Source organism: Chamaea fasciata, unplaced genomic scaffold (genome assembly GCF_029207755.1).
Source record: "Chamaea fasciata isolate MVZ Bird 193981 ecotype frontalis unplaced genomic scaffold, bChaFas1.0.hap1 SCAF_5, whole genome shotgun sequence".
NCBI lineage: Eukaryota > Metazoa > Chordata > Aves > Passeriformes > Sylviidae > Chamaea > Chamaea fasciata.
The window spans coordinates 64,951,931-64,967,655 of record NW_027094090.1 but is presented as its reverse complement, the minus strand read 5'-3'; the positions used below and the strand labels follow the sequence as shown (position 1 = coordinate 64,967,655).

Below are 15,725 nucleotides of genomic sequence, written 5' to 3'. Positions count from 1 at the left end.
TTACCATTGGCAGAGCAGAAGCCATGCTGGCTCACAGTAAGGAGGGGGTATGAAAGGGACAGTGACCTTTTCTGAAGCATCCTTTGTTAAAAAAGGAAATGGTGCTTAAGAAGAGAAAGGAAGAGAGACTAGGCAGTCTGGAGGAAAAGCAAGGAGGGAGAGCATTGATGAAACAACATTCAGGAACCAAACAGCTTTCCAGGGCATCAAATATGAAAAGGTTTTGCTCTTCAAGGGAAACAAAAGCTAGAAACATTAAATATTCATGAGTGTCAGGTGTGGGCTCGGAAAAGTCTTTTCTCCACTCACTCTGACCAGGAGACCAGGGGAAGGGAGGAAATGAAATGGCTTTGTCTGTGGGCATCCAAGGAAGGAAACAATGCTCACATAATGGTTTCCTGCTGCTCACCCATGCCCTTGAGCAAGAAGTGCTCGATGGTACCTCGAAGGCCGAAGGCCGTGCTGCTTCAGTTAAGATATCCCGCAGGAGCAAAGCCACAGGTGCGTTCACCACTCAAACACAGCAGGAGATGGGGGGAAAGTATGTCACAGGGATGAGAAATGGTGGGAAGGTGAGAGAAGCGCCCGGAAGTAACCATCAGAACGAAGCACGGGGATGAGCAGTCTCTGAGCTCCCTCCGTGCTTCGGAAGAAGTAAATAGTCTGTCTCACCCTGGTGGCACCCAGAGGTCCTTCCTGACAAATGCAGCAGACACTACAATGAGCCTAGCTCCCTCCAGACACTTGCCATCAACCCTGATTAGCCTGGCTATCGCAGCTAAGCGGACTCGTCTGCCGTGTCCGCCCCGAGGAAAGCGCGGCGGCGGCGGGGCCGAGCGGGCGGAGCAGGGTTGGCCAGGAGGTGAGCCCCAGACAGCCGAGCCCGCTGTGCGGGGCAGGTGTGCCCGGGACCGCCACCGCCGACCCTGCTCAGCAACGCTGTCACTTCACCCTCTCTCCGCCTGCCTCCTCCCAAGCGCCAGGACTGCTGAGCTGATTCACTGGTGCGAATCACCCTGTGATACGAAAGGGGGACAGGCTTAGGAGGGTGTGAGAAACCCTGTTCTTTCTGGTTTCTTGTATCTCACTCACCTCTGAGACCTTCAATCCGCCCCAGATATAGCGTGAGGGACAAAGCCAATGCATATCAAGTCAAAAGCATAGCAGTTTGAGGCAATCATTCCCTCGCTTGGGGTAAAGCAGATGGAGGAGAATTTTCAGCACCTATCTCACCTGCATTGCAGACCAAGCTACCAATTATCATTTTAACAGGAACAAACACAGATCTTCCTCCCAACAGCACTTGTGACTGTAGCTGGCAGGACATTTTGCAGAATGCAGAAAATGAAGTGTCATTATGTCCCTTAGCCAGGCTGCTTGTCCAAGCGTGCCTTCTTTCCTTCCTCCTCTGCCCCAGGACACACGGCAGTCCATCCAGCTAGCATGTGGTTGGCAAGATTTTTCTGTGCATGCTCCTTTATGGAAATTTTCAGAACCGAGGAACCATTCCAGCAGATAGATTGTGCAGAAAGTACACATGGCATGCACCTTTTAAAAATTATTATTTTGCAGCCAACCCCTGTAGTTAAAATAAGCTCAGTTTGCATACACAGTGCAAGCTGGTACTCCAACTTGTGGCTGTCCTCAGTGATCTCCTGCTGACCCGAGCTGTCATTTCACACATTGCATTCATAAACATGAGCTCAAACTACTACCAAGAGATACCAATCAGCTGTGGGTCCAACAGTAGACACACTGCCAAGCTGACCGATACTATAACCCACAGCTTCCCTCACCATGCAGATCTTTTCTCTTTGATGCATTCCTCCTAACTGAGTCCTCTTCTACAAACAACATGTGCAAGCTAAAGGAGTTCAGTTGGAGGAGCCAGTGTGCAGCTCCAGGCTTTGTCCTCAAGCTGCAAAGCCAGCCTCACTCACATTGCAAACCATCACTGCCTGCTTTGCATCAAGGCAAGAAAGCAAGCATGACCAGATGGATGGCCAGACCCAAATTAAATTAACTCTGTGGAAAGGTAGGTCCAGTTGAGAGTATGAGGTACTGAGAGACCTTAAGCCAGTTCTGCTGCTAAGAAAAACTGCCCCAGACACACTGGCCTCATTCAGAGAAAAGTAAAGTCTTCCCATCAATCTCTTTGCCAGGTTCTGGGTGCGTTTGCAGGATACATTTACAGCTGGGAGTTTAGCACTTGTAGATGGTCAACATGATCCACAGATCAGGACCACTAGTCAGTTCTTCCCCAAATCCCCACTCTTGCCTTACTGACAAGCAAAGCCTTTTAGCATCCCTGACTGGCTCAGACACCTCATCCTACACAGCCTATTGATGACATAACCTCAAATTATCTTTGTCACTCCCCAGTGTAACCACAGAAGATATCAAAACATGACCTTTCCAGCACTTACAAAGCTTCAGCCAGTACAGAGAGCTGTTGTTCATTTTCTCAGTAGCATGGGCATACCAAGCCTCATCTTCATACAATGACTTCCCTTAGAAGAGTCAAATTTAAACATTAAGTGCCCCTAGTGTTTACCTTCAAGGTACTTCTCAGCTTAAGCTTGAGGTAGCCAAAAGAGAGACTAAAAGTCCAGAAAAAAACTTGTTGGCCAGAGCTTCACCCTGCTGGAACAACAGAGCTTTCCAAAGTAGGTTTAGAGTACACTCATATAAGAGAAAAGAACTCTCTTTAAGATTGCTCCAAGGGTCTAGAATCAATTCCCTTGGGATCCAGGGACTAACACAGACCTCACCTCTTTTCAGTCAGAGAGCAAGACACGGACCAGGTCAGGTCATGAACATTAAAAAGAAAAGTAAGAAGGGAGGAAAAATACACCACTTGAAACACTGCCCAACAGATGTTCAGTTAAAACAACCACCAAAAGGAGAGTGCAAATGAAACCAGAGACAAGCTATTTTACTGGAGAGGAAGAGGAGCAAATAAACATACAGGCACTGCAGAACCACAGTGCTCAGCAGGCTGCCGAAGGGGGCTCAGGTGGAGCTGCCAGGTGATGTGAAGAAACAAGCTCAGAAGGGAAGCCTCTAATTTCAGACCTGACCCCACAGTTGCAGTGGCTTTAAGAAAGAGAGCAAAATCCAGAGCATTTAGCTTGATACCTAAATGCTGACATTTCTGGAAAAAGAGTGGCCACAGTCCAAGCTTTTCTGTCATCCAAAAAGAAGGAGACACCCAAGCCCTGCAGGAGGCTGCACCTTATGATGGATGCTGTAAGCCCTGCTAAGGTTCACAGATAACAACAGAAAGCTCCTCCTCCACAAGCAGTCACATTCAGTACATGCCACCATAGCATGATTGGTAGCCACATAATCTGTGACATGAGCAGAAATGGATGCAGGCAAAGTTCCCAGTCAGTAGCACCCTTCTTCACTGTCTTGCCATTATCCCCTTGCAGGCTTTGAACTGTTAAGCAACCTTGTCTTGGAGAGTGATGACAGGTGTCAGATTATTTCTTAGAGAGGTGTCTCTCTGGGGGATTTCTGTCATTCTGTTCTTTTTTGTAATATTGAACATCTAATAAGCAACACCTACTACCACCTGCTACAGTAGTTCATTCACTGATCATCTCTTTTTTTTCCCACATTTATCTCTGCAGTGATGACTGCATTCACTTTCAGTGAAGAGTCTATTAAAAACAGACAGTGCCAGCTTTTCTTTCAGAATTGCAGGAGCCACCCAACACCAGGGACAAAAGTCAACTCCAGTGCTGTGGCTGAGAGCCACTTGCCTTCATTCTATAAATATCCTTAAGTTTTTTACACATCTCTAGTGCTAAGTGGGACAGAATAATGCAAAATATTATGTAAAACAGCATTAATGCAACTTCTGGGTAAGATTTAACAGGGCTAATTTCCTCTTGCTGTCACTAGCATGAATCATGTTTCTTTCTACTGCAGGCAATGACATGACATTACATGAAATGAGTGTGAACAGGAGAATTGGTCCCAAAATATAAAAAGAGAGAAATTTAGGTTATGATTGTAAATTGCCTTGCCCACACACGCAAAGTTGAATTTGTATTAGTGTAATATGAGAGTGTCATTCACCCCATAATACACTGTCATTATTGCTCACATTTCCACAGTATCCATTGCTTGGTAGGTCCCATGGGACAGACTTTGCAAAACAGCTCAGCTCCCATTTAGGCAGCAAAATACATGGCTGGGCTTTCATGAGCGCTGTGTACACTGGAGGCTGAGCTTGTTTGAACAGGCAGCAGAATTGTCACAATGGGAGCTGTGAGGTACATTTTTTAAAATTCTGACTCTGCAGGTTCCCTTACAGGAGAAGGGAGAAATAAAGATTCCATCAAAGGCCTGTCTATGACCGGTTTCTGTAATGTTTTGGTTTGGTTTTTTCCAGGCTTGTTTTACTTTCAGTAACACAAATTCTGAAGTGCTGTTACAGACTCTTATGATTTTTATCATCAGTCTTGGGATGCATGGCAGAAACCTTCAGGTGTGAAATCTTACTATAACTTGAAAATAGATTACTCAAAAAAAAAAAAAGAAAAAGAAGTTTTTATTCCCCACTACTATGGGTGAAAAAAAAATATATGACCCACAGGTCTAAAGGTCTGAAAGCCAGGGGAAAAATAAATAAATATAATCTGTGATTGTTTTTTTCTTTTTCAAATGTCATGGCTTTAAAGCCATCTGAAAAACCTACAAGCACACAATTTGTGACTTTTGAATACTTGCCAATAACAGTGAAATTAAGTGGACTGGTTCAGAGAAGGAAATACTACTTTCTCCCATACTCTCCCATAATCTGTGACCACAAAAACAGAAACTAATCAATGTATCATACAAAACAAAGCATTTCAAGGTCTCTATTTCCTGCACTTCAGTGTTTCCCAGCTCCTTGCCATGATACTACATTAACAAAGGACTATAATTTTCATCATGTTTTGGGGTTTTTCTCCAAAATTTACTTTGATCACCCAGTTAAACTCCTGGCAATACCCAGCACACTTGGAAAACACATGAAAAACAGCACTGAGATCAGACAACAAGTAAATTGGAGCCTGTCTTCAGTGACTGAAGACTTAAATTAAGTACAGGAAAAAATTGTTTATTATAAGTTGTGAGGCACTGGAACACCCAGAGAAATTTTGGATGCCTCATCCTTAGAAGTGTTCAAGGCCAGGCTGAATGGGGCTCTGAGGAACCTGCTCTAGTGGGAAGGTGTCCCTGCCCACAGCTGGCAGCTTGGAGTGAGATGATCTTCAAGGTCCCTTGCAACCCAAACAATTCTAGGCTTCTGTGAAGGCTACCTCCAGCACTGCAAAATGTGGGTCTGATTACAGACCAGTTGGTTTGTTAAAAAGCTTCAGAGAAGCATTGATTTGCAAACTCATCCAGCATATTAGTGTAGTGAGTCAATAGATCTTTATACTATCCTTGGCTTTGCATCAGTTTTGATTTCCCCCCTGCCACTTCTCTGCCTTGTCCTACACACAGAGGTGCATCAGGCCTTCATATGCTGTGGCTGGTAAACCCTACCACTTGCCTCCTGTGCAATTCTCTTTCCAGCCCCTCCTTCTTCTCTGTTCTCATCTCTATTGATCTTCATTCTGCTCTGCTCCCCTTCACATGGTTTCCCTTTATCCTGAGCATGTCCATCTAATTTAGGGCTTGACTGACTTGATAAAGAGCTGCACCTACAGGATAGTGCAGTTCTGAGTAAAATTCCATATCTGATCTGTCCCCCTCTTGGAGGAAAAGCATCCTTTAATGGCATGCTCCAGGCATAAATCACATTGCTTGATTCAATGCTTTGCTCCATTTGGTTAGGAAGGGAGGACATAGACTGAACTTGACCGAATTGGTCAAGTCCATTTCCTGTCAGCTTTTCTCCATCCTTTCCCTGCTCATCTGTCTGGGACAGAGCCTACAGAAAGCTGGAAGCTTCACCTTTAAATACATTTCAGCCACACAGCCTGATCAGGGAATGAACAAGGCTTTGTGAGCACTCAACGTTTTTGTATGGGTGCTGCATACATGAGAGAACATCACTCCTGTGCCCTTACTAACCTGCTCAGGCTGTATGTGGATAAATCTGTGTGTATACACATTTGCACATGGTTGAGAGTTGGTTTGTTTGTCACTGGGGTGTGATAACAAGTATTTACAGAGCACCTCATACAAAGAACTGTGACTTGGGTAAGTTTAAATATTTGGAAAAATCAACAGTATCTGAGTTTCAGCTACTGCATCACAAATAAAGCTGAGAGAGGGGAAAATGTATTTCCAAAAGAGTCATTTGGAAGAGTACATTTTTGAAAGGGAATCAGCGGTGGAAGAGAAGAAGCAGGGCCTCTTGCAAAAACAGTGAAGCATCTGAAGCAAAGACCCCATGGGGGGCACTTAGAAGAGGAATTTCACAATGTGTTTGTATTTCCAACTACTAGGGCAGGACTGTACCTGTCAAATGTGCTTGGTTTTTGTCTGATCTAGCTGTAAATGAGACTGTTTTACAGTCTAATATATCTCAGTCAGAAGCTCATTTCACACACACTCATCAGTGAAATTAGATCTTCAAGAACACATTTAGAGAATTAAATGTCATCACTTTTCCCCCATGGCAAGTGTGGGATTTGTAGCCATCTTACTCTGCTTTAGGCACTGTTACAGTGCCAAGCACAGGTACCTTGGTGTGGAATACAGATTTAAAGCAGACATATACAGGTTAAACATCTGCTTTTCCCATTTCAGCACTCAGATGGTTTAGATTGTTTTTATATTAGTGCTTTGGTCTAGTGAGATGAGTGCAGAGCTAAGAGTTAAGAGATGTCAGTTGTATTCCTGAGTCTGCTGGTGACACTGAGTCCCACTAACCTGGTGTGAAGCATAAGAAAAACTAAAAATAACAAACCATGGTTTATATCTTTGGAATCTGTAAAAAAAAAAAGGAGAAAACTCCAGTTTATTTAGACCCATGGAGCTACAATAATTACAATCATTAAGAAAAATGGAACTAGAGCAAGATTTTTATACACAGCACTTGTACTAGCGGGGAAAAAAAGCTATTTGATTGAAATAAAAACAATGCAATAGTTATTAAAACACTTAGTAAAAAGAAAAAGAGGACAAGAAGAGAGGAAAGCATTCTTATACTACAATGGTATGATTCAGGATTCCTGATTTTGAGACTTTTTTTTGTCAGAACTCTGTATGGGAAAAAACATTAAATGAAACAAACCATCTAAAATTAGGCAGCATAAAGCTGTATTAAAATGCATGGGAAAAGATTTTTTTTTTTTTTCTGACTGAAAAAAACCCCCATATTTAGAAAAAGCAGAACTTCCCACAAATCTGAAATTTTATTTCCTACACACCAAGTAATAAGCATATAATGTTTTTTCCTAATACCTATAACTTCACATAAATATTACTGTACTTACAGATAGAGTATTAGCACTTTCTACTTGGTAAAGTTGCTTTGCAACAGATTCCTTCACTTCTATACAGTGTACTCAGCTGAAGAAATCTGCTTCCAAATGATGAATCAGCTAGTAAATTGTAAGTGGAAACTGGAAGACATCAAACAAAATGCAAGGGCTCTTCTTTGCATAAAGCCAATGCAACAAGAAAGAGTAAAATGAAGAAACATTTTCTTCTTCAATGTCAAAAAAACTTAATAAAAGAAGAGCAAGAAATTCAAATTATCAGAAATGATCACAGGTTCACTGCTCAAAAGCAGGCAAAAATAAAACAAAACCAGCCTCCCACCACAAATCTTGTGCCTTGCCTTGAGAAGAAGCAATAAAAAAAGAGCCAGCACAAAGAGCAATATTTTGCCCAGCAACCTGCCACACAATCACAAAAGGATAACAACAACTGGATGTGGAATTTCTTCCCAAGATCAGAACACAGACATGCCCAGAGCAGAAAGCAACTGCCTCTGACAGGGACCTGGAGGGTGTTTTTTTACTCTTTCCACTTATTCAGTGACTTGCAGGGCTTGTCACACCAGCTCATTGCCATGGAATTGAATCATGTAGCAATAAAACCAGACAAATCTCTGATTTTTCATTTCCTGCATTTTCAAACATGGCCCAAAAGGCAAAGTTCCTGGGATTGTAGTCAGGAATGCAAGAGATGAGAGGGAATTTTAATGAAGGTGTGATACACATTAAAAGACCAGGGTGCTTCATGTTTTCATTAGGACACTCCACAGATGGCATGAGACTGGAGGAACGATCAGGCAGGGCAGAACCCCAGACTGCTTCAGACAGGAAACCTGAAATGGACGGTAGCACATCATGCTAAGAACTGCAAGAAATGCAATCAACTGGTGATAACTGGTAGCTAAAGATCAGCTCTAACCCCAACAGAGGTTTGAAATCTAGAAGTGTTTCCATGTGAGTTCTCATAGAATGGTTTGGTTTGGTTTGGAAGGAACATTGAAAACCTTTCAACCTCCCTGCAACGGACAAGAACACCTTCCACCAGTCCAGTTCCCCAAAGCCCCATTAAAACCAACCTTGAACACACTTCCAGGGATAGGGCATCCCTTGGAAAATCCCATTTTACTTCCTTTACTTGCACAGTGCCACTTCCTGTGGCAGCGAGTTTTACAGCCTAACTACAAACTGGGTAGAAACTGTCATTCTTAATGGACTGTCCTGGGTTGAAGTATATTCTATCACCATCTTCAAGAACTGTTGAAACCAGGTGAGGCAGTGCTCCCTGCCTCCTCCACTCTGGCTTATCTTCTGTTAATGGGCCCATCAGCACCTTTGCTACACAGCTCACAGATAACCCCCTCCTGGACTACCTCCTGTTAATGGGCCCATCAGGCCTTATCACATGACTCACCATCCCATTGTGAGATGCTCCGCCCAGAGGGAGGAACCAAGCATTCCAGCCTGGATATAAGCTGAGACTCTGAACACCAGAGGGGCGCTTACTCACTGTATTCCCAGAGGACCCGAGCTACCAGACCTTTCTACAGGATCACTGCTTCAGGAAGACCACCTCATCTGGACTGCTTCCATCACTCCGCTCAGGTTGTATTCTGTCTCTGTCAGTGGTCTTTTGTATTATTGCATCTATTCTAGTTTACTTTCTTTCCTTTTTTTTTCTATTAAATTGTGTCTCTGACTTGGAGCATCTCATTTGTTTTGCCTTCAAACTACTACATGGACATTTACCACCTTTTGGTTACACTGGTTGTCCCTTTCTTCTTCTGTCATGATTCAATGTCCTAGGTTGCAATGCAAGATGTAACTAAAAGTATGTATTCTATTAACACCTGTTAAAACCAGTTGGGGCAGTGTTCTTTATCTCTTCCATGACCCATCCTCTGCCCAGGGAGCTATCTTCTGTTAATGGGCCATTAAGGCTCACTGCATGCCTGATAAAATTATATCATTCCATTGTGAGACGCTCTACCCAGTGGGAGGAGCCAAGCATTCCTAAGTGGATAAAATCTGAGAGTCAGAACATCAAGGCAGCCTGTTTCCACTGGATTCCTAGAGGAAGACTGGACCCATCTCACCACCACTGGACCTTCAGAGGAAACTACACCCTTTTACAGGATCATTGCTTAAACGGAACCACATCTGTCACTCCAGAAGGACTTGACTGAACTGCTACCAACACCCTGACCAACAGGGTGTCAGGTTGTGTTCTGACTCTGTCAGTGTTTTCTTTTTGGTTTGTTTGCTTTTTTGTACTACAACATTTTTATTTTTAATATTCCTAGTAAAGAACTGTTATTCCTATTCCCATATCTTTGCCTGAAAGCCCCTTAATTTCAAAACTAATAATTTAGAGGAAGGGGGTTTGCATTGTCCATTTCAAGGGAGGCTCCTGCCTTCCTTAGCAGACATCTGTCTTTCCAAACCAAAACATTCAGAGAGACTTTACAGCCTTACATGCATCCTTTATACCATAGATAATGAGTACAATACTGGCAAATAGATTTTGCCAACCCCTTGTGGGATATCGTTTCAAAGCCTCAGGAGTGTCACTTTCACTGTGTATGAGGAAGGGCTTTCAGTAGCATGTTATGAATAAGCACACAAAAGCAGAATTTAGACACATCCAGTTTGGAAATTTGAATATTTGAACTTCAGCCTTGCCCACCTGCCAAGAATATAAAATAAGCTTATTTAACTTTTTTCTCTGCCATGTTGCTACTGTTTCCTTAGAAATTCCTCCTGATTTTCCTCTCTTCTGTAATCACCTTTTTTTTCTCCTTCATGTAGTATGAAATTTCTCTCAAACTTCTCCAGAAATTTCTCAAGTAAGTATGTGGACTTTTCAAACAGTGGCAGATTAGTAGAGTTCTTTAGGCACTAAATAATCTGCCTGACAGACCACTTGAGCACTCTTCCACTCACATTCTAATCAGTCAGGTTCCAAATCATTTTGTCCATTCTCCTGATAATAAACTGCTATTATTCAGTCCACACAGCCAGACTCCCCTGTGAAAATCAGTCCCTACCTGGGTGTCCATGTGGAAGCCTTTGAAATGTCCAAGGTGAACACTGGGCCTCCCTGTCCCACCACAGCCTTTTGAACTTGGCCAAATATCTGCCTTTGGGATTAACCAGTCCCCCACTCCTTGCCTCTCCCCAGACATCTCACACTCACAGCTGTGACCTCAATCTCCCTCTGCCTCCTGCTGTCCTATTTCCCACTTCCTTTCGTAGCACCTGCAACACCTCTAGCTTGGTATCATCAGTAAATCTCACTAATAGACTTTCCTTTTGCCTCAGATTAGTAATGAAGAACTTTAAAAAGATATTAAAAAAAGATTTGTGGCCAAAGGTCCTATTAATTATGTTTCTTGTAGCCCACTGGCACCTTCTTCAAATGCAGCTCATTCCCATTTATCACAAGCCTTTGTTTACAGCCTCTATGCTAGTTTTCAGCCCTCAAGTCAATGCTCCCTCTCCCAGTGAATCCCGTTTCTTTCCTTTTTTTGTTTTAATTAATGGCAGCATGTCTTTCTTCCAAAACATTCTCTACATATAACCACAGATTTATGTAGCAAGAGAAAACCACAGAGTGGAAATTAAAACAGCATCAATTTCATACAGGTGAAATATTCTATGTTTATATTCTATGTATATTCTATGGTATATTCTATGCTGATGAAAAGAGCAAACAGGCAGTGTCAGCCTGGAGAAATTTAATGGCATCTGCTCTGTAAAGGTCAGGAAAGATGATGGAAAGTATCTCAGGTGCCTCTGCATGCATGGAGCAGATCCCTGGTGGATCAGTTTTGACGTGGCTCACACTGTTCCTCCCTGGAGCAACTCTGGCTATTCCAGGAGGTAAACAGCAATAATAGAAAGCCTTAAGTTTCTGCCAGCAAGCTCTCCTCCTGACCACCATTGTCCAGCAATTTAAATGGCAGACAACTGTAAGAGTTAATTGGATATCATTCCAGATGCTTCTATTTGCCTCCAAGGTAAAGTCTACCCTGATAAAAGGGAGCAGTCTCTCAAAGCCATCTTTGAGCACAAACTCATGGCACACCTGATGAAGCAGGGAGGAAAGGAGGCTGCACAATATGAGGATGGTGATGCTCTCACATAGCTGCCTAAATCTTCCTGGAAGGCAAGAGCCTGCCATGCACCGCCTCCAGGTCACCCCCTCGCAGAAAGGTCCTACCCTTATGCCTTAAGTTTTAGCTTTCATATTTTCCAGATTCTGTACTGCATTAGTATATGACTCTGAACTTCATTTAAAGTGTTAGCAAGTTCTCTTCAGAGCGTAGTCAGACAAAACAATCCTTTTCCAGCCCAAGAACCAAGGACACTGTTGCAGCTTCAGGCCCAAAAAGTATAAGCAATGGAGAATTGAGGAGAGCAATCTGGGAGGATGGGACTTCGTAACCTGAAGCCGTAATTGGACAATTAACCCAAATACGTACATGGACCAAAACTTATAAAACTGAAAATTTGTGACCTGTTGTCCATCTTGGGTGTAGCCTCAGCCAGGCTCTTGAACTGCCCAAGGTGTATCCTTTGACGGCCTTTTTAATAAATACCTACTTTATTCCTTGAACACTGTCTAGTCTCTGTTCTAGGTAGCCTCTCAAGGCATCAATCCCAGGATCAGGGCTGGCTCCCAGCCTTTCTCTCTCTGGAGATGGGCCAGAGAGATAAAGACAGACTGGGGGGATTGTTTTGCTGACAGTGAATAGCCAAAAGCTTCTCTTGAACCTCATCTTTGTCATCCCATGATGGATCATTATACATTCCTGGCTGTTTGCTCAGTGCCCCAACCAGTGTCTCTTTTGCCTGGTCCCCTCCTGCCATGCTGGGCACACAGGACTGTGCCTCAGTTTCTCTTTCACACCTTTCAGCACCTTCTGTTCAAGGCTATTGCTCAAAGATAAAAGTACATCCAAGAAGAGGGACAAGATCCTTTTACAGAAGGGCTTTGCATGAAGCCAGAGTCTCTGAAATCCACCTCCACAGCATGTTCAAGAAACAGGTGACATCATGAAAATGACTTTGGCACAAGGGAAAGTATATGATGCAGACTAGAAGGTCAACTGTGCAAACTTTCTCAGGTCTGGAAAAAAAAAGTAGCATTTGAGTTTGAGAGAAGGATTAGGAGAGCTCTGGCAAGGTCTTAGCCACTGCAGACAGCCTGATCAGGGAGATTATGGAGAACAGCAAAGAGACTTCCTGCCATTCTGGAAGACTGAAAAACTTGCAGATGAAATGCCTAAAGTCTCCCAGGGCTCACATGTCCAGCCCTAGCAGCCCCAGGCCTGGCTCATACACACAACAGCAGCTCACAGAGGAGACAGCTGGCACAAAAGAGAGAATACAAAGCACAAGGTGAGGAGGAAAGAAAAATGAGTTGGTGCTACATGCCCCTAACTTGTAACAACATGAAAATTTTGCAGATGTGAGGATCTTGAAGGTCTAGTGAAAGCCTGAGCAAACTAATTCTCCCTGCTTCCCAAAGCTCATTCTTCTCCAGACCTCACACACAGGCCTTTTTGAGGCTACAGACATCATTAAACCTGTGATATCTTTCAGTAAGACAAAGAAAAAACACTTTAATTTACTGCATATTGTTCACTTTCAGTTTCTGAAGTTCCATCAACATGGCCATGCACAAAGGATGACCAGAGCAGATATGCTAGGAGATTGTTGTTTTCCTGCCCATCCAACAGCACCTCTTGGCCCTGTGATACGGAAGAACCTGCACACACCCTACAGAAGCCTCTATTCATTTTGTACCTGAACTCTGCTGGGACAACACCACCATAGGCAGCCTTATTGATCATGTCCTCCCCACAAGCCAAGCTGAGCGGTGTGGGAGAGAAGCGCAACTTACTGGGCACACGGTTGATAGCTTTCAGGGGTCTCAGGACACGGACAGTACGGATTGCAGACAAGTTAATGTTTTGGAGATCCAGGGAGTATTCCACCATCCTGCAGAAAGGGAGAGAGAGGGAGAGAGAGAGAAAAAAAAAAGAGAGAGAAAAAGAAAGTTTAAAAGAATCCATAATTTTGGCTTGAGCCACAGGTTTATCATTTCTTCATTGAAGAGTTTGTGGAAGTTATGGGGATGAAGTTTGAGCTTCATCCTGGCACTCCTGGCCAGGGCACACATGTGAAGTAGCCACTGCACATGAGGCCAGCAGGACAGGAGCTGTGTGGCCAGTTTTGTTGGGAGTTACCTGCAGCACAGCGGGGTGCTCCCTGTGTACCTCTCATCTCCCACTGCAGGGTACGGTCTTGGGACACAGCTTCAGTTAAACCTGCTTTATCTCTCATAGAAATAAAGCCTCTTAATTAACTACTTTGACTAGGTGGAAAGGCTTTCCCCATGGCTGTGAATCACTCCTTTTTGACACCAACCAAAAGGAGAAAAGCCTAATTTTAGGACATATGCTAGATCTTATCTTTCCTAACCCAACAACATGTTTTGTAAGTAACTTCAAAGTGCAAATAGCTGTGACTCATGCATTGGCTTTGCTGCAAAAGCAGCAGGTGCCGGTGACAAAAAGTGACCTGGCCCAGCAATCCTTAGCCCAGTGTTCTCACCTCACCCAGTATAGCAAATGCCCTGTCTCTTTGAAAGCATGGCAGGAAACTATTATAATGATTATTTATCCTGGCCAGCAATTTCCACCTGAGGACCTCAAACCATCTTTCATGTTTTTATGAACAGAGGTGCACAAGGCCTCTGGGAAGACATGGGCTGTTGTCAGCAGCTTCTCTTGGGTAACTCTGATCTGCACATGGAATCAAGAGGGTGACAAAGTTGGCAGGTGAAATCGCAGCAGAGTCAGGACAGGAACTGCTTCTACTGAATCTCTTCTCAGACATAAATAATGAAACTACAAAAAAGTTCCCTTTTCCTTGGCCTTTTAACAAGACTCAAGAGACATGAAGGGGTTGAGGGGACAGCCTTTTGTTACTGCACCCTTTCTCAGAACAAAACCATTATAATTTATACAGAAAGACCCACAAGTCAACCTAAAGTTTACCCAAATCCCCCTGACCAGGAATCACTGAGAATTAAATGAGAGAGCTAAAGTGAGACACTGAGAGGGAAAGGGGGTACAGCCAATCTGTAAAAAATAATCAGGGAGAAGCATCGAGTAAAATGGAGCAGTGGACTGATCCTTCTATTGTTTACCCTCCATTCAAGAGGACCTTGAAGAGCTGATGCCTGGTTATCTATCTACACCTTTCACAAAGGGGACTTCTCAGAGTGATAGATTTTTCAAACATGATGGGGTAAACCTATTGAAGTGTTGTGATTTTCCTCTCTCATGCTCTCTTTCTTTCTCTTCCTCACTCCTTTCAGTCTGTTCTCTCATGCACTTTTAGGGTAATTGCATGAAATAATTCTTCCTCTGAAATGCAGTGGCATTCATTTACATCCCTGGAGCTGTCAGTTCCACCTATACCAAGAGCAGAAGAAGAGACAAGGAATTTCATGCAGATAATCAAAATATTTCCACTTCCCCCCAAAAAACCCTGACCCCAAACCAAGCAGAAATGTTCAACCAGCCTATAGAAAGAATTAGTGATAGACAGAGGCGTAGGATCCAGTCAGACGAAATTGGGAAGTAGGTACAAAAGGAGGAGGAACACTCAGAGATACAAATGCATGGACATGACTACAGGACATCCCTGTGTGATGCAAAGGCACACAGTGAAAGAGTCTTGAGTAAGCACTGACCAGCCTTGCTCCACATGAAGCAAGATTGTCTCATCAGCATGCTGTTGCTCCAGAATTAGACAGACCTACTGAAATTTTGGAATTACAGTTACAGGAAAAGCACACTACCGAGTTGTATTGCTAACAGCAATTGAGCTAACAGCTCTTCACAGAGAGCTGACACACAGAAGCAGCTTCCTGACTGAAGGAACCCCCACACTGCAGTTCATTGTGGGGGTATGTATATGCACAGAAACATAAATGCCTAAAGCTTGGCGAAGTCCCACTGAACTTTCTTTCCTCTCCTAAAAACACCCATCTCTGAACTGGGTTGCCTCTGAAGGCAAAAAAACCCAAACATATTTTTGAGCAGTAGCAGAACAACCCAAAACAGAGTCAAATGCCAAGTAGCTGTTGGCCCAAAATACATCTAAGTTCAAAATTTTGGGTTTTTTTCTGAACTGTGAGGAGCCAAATGAGAAGTCCTGAACAATACTGTGGCCCTCAGAGAAACCAAGCACAGAGCTAGG

At 43.5% G+C, this 15,725-nt stretch overlaps 1 protein-coding gene across 5 annotated transcripts in view; it reads right to left on the bottom strand.

Moving 5' to 3' along the window:
* CACNA1I (calcium voltage-gated channel subunit alpha1 I) overlaps positions 1–15,725 on the bottom strand; it is an 88,566-nt gene that overhangs the window by 56,473 nt on the left and 16,368 nt on the right. For all 5 annotated transcript variants that reach the window (XM_066184158.1, XM_066184160.1, XM_066184159.1 and 2 more), the window contains exon 3: positions 13,357–13,454. In XM_066184158.1, the coding sequence (XP_066040255.1) occupies positions 13,357–13,454 (98 nt within the window). The remainder of the gene's footprint in view (positions 1–13,356; positions 13,455–15,725) is intronic.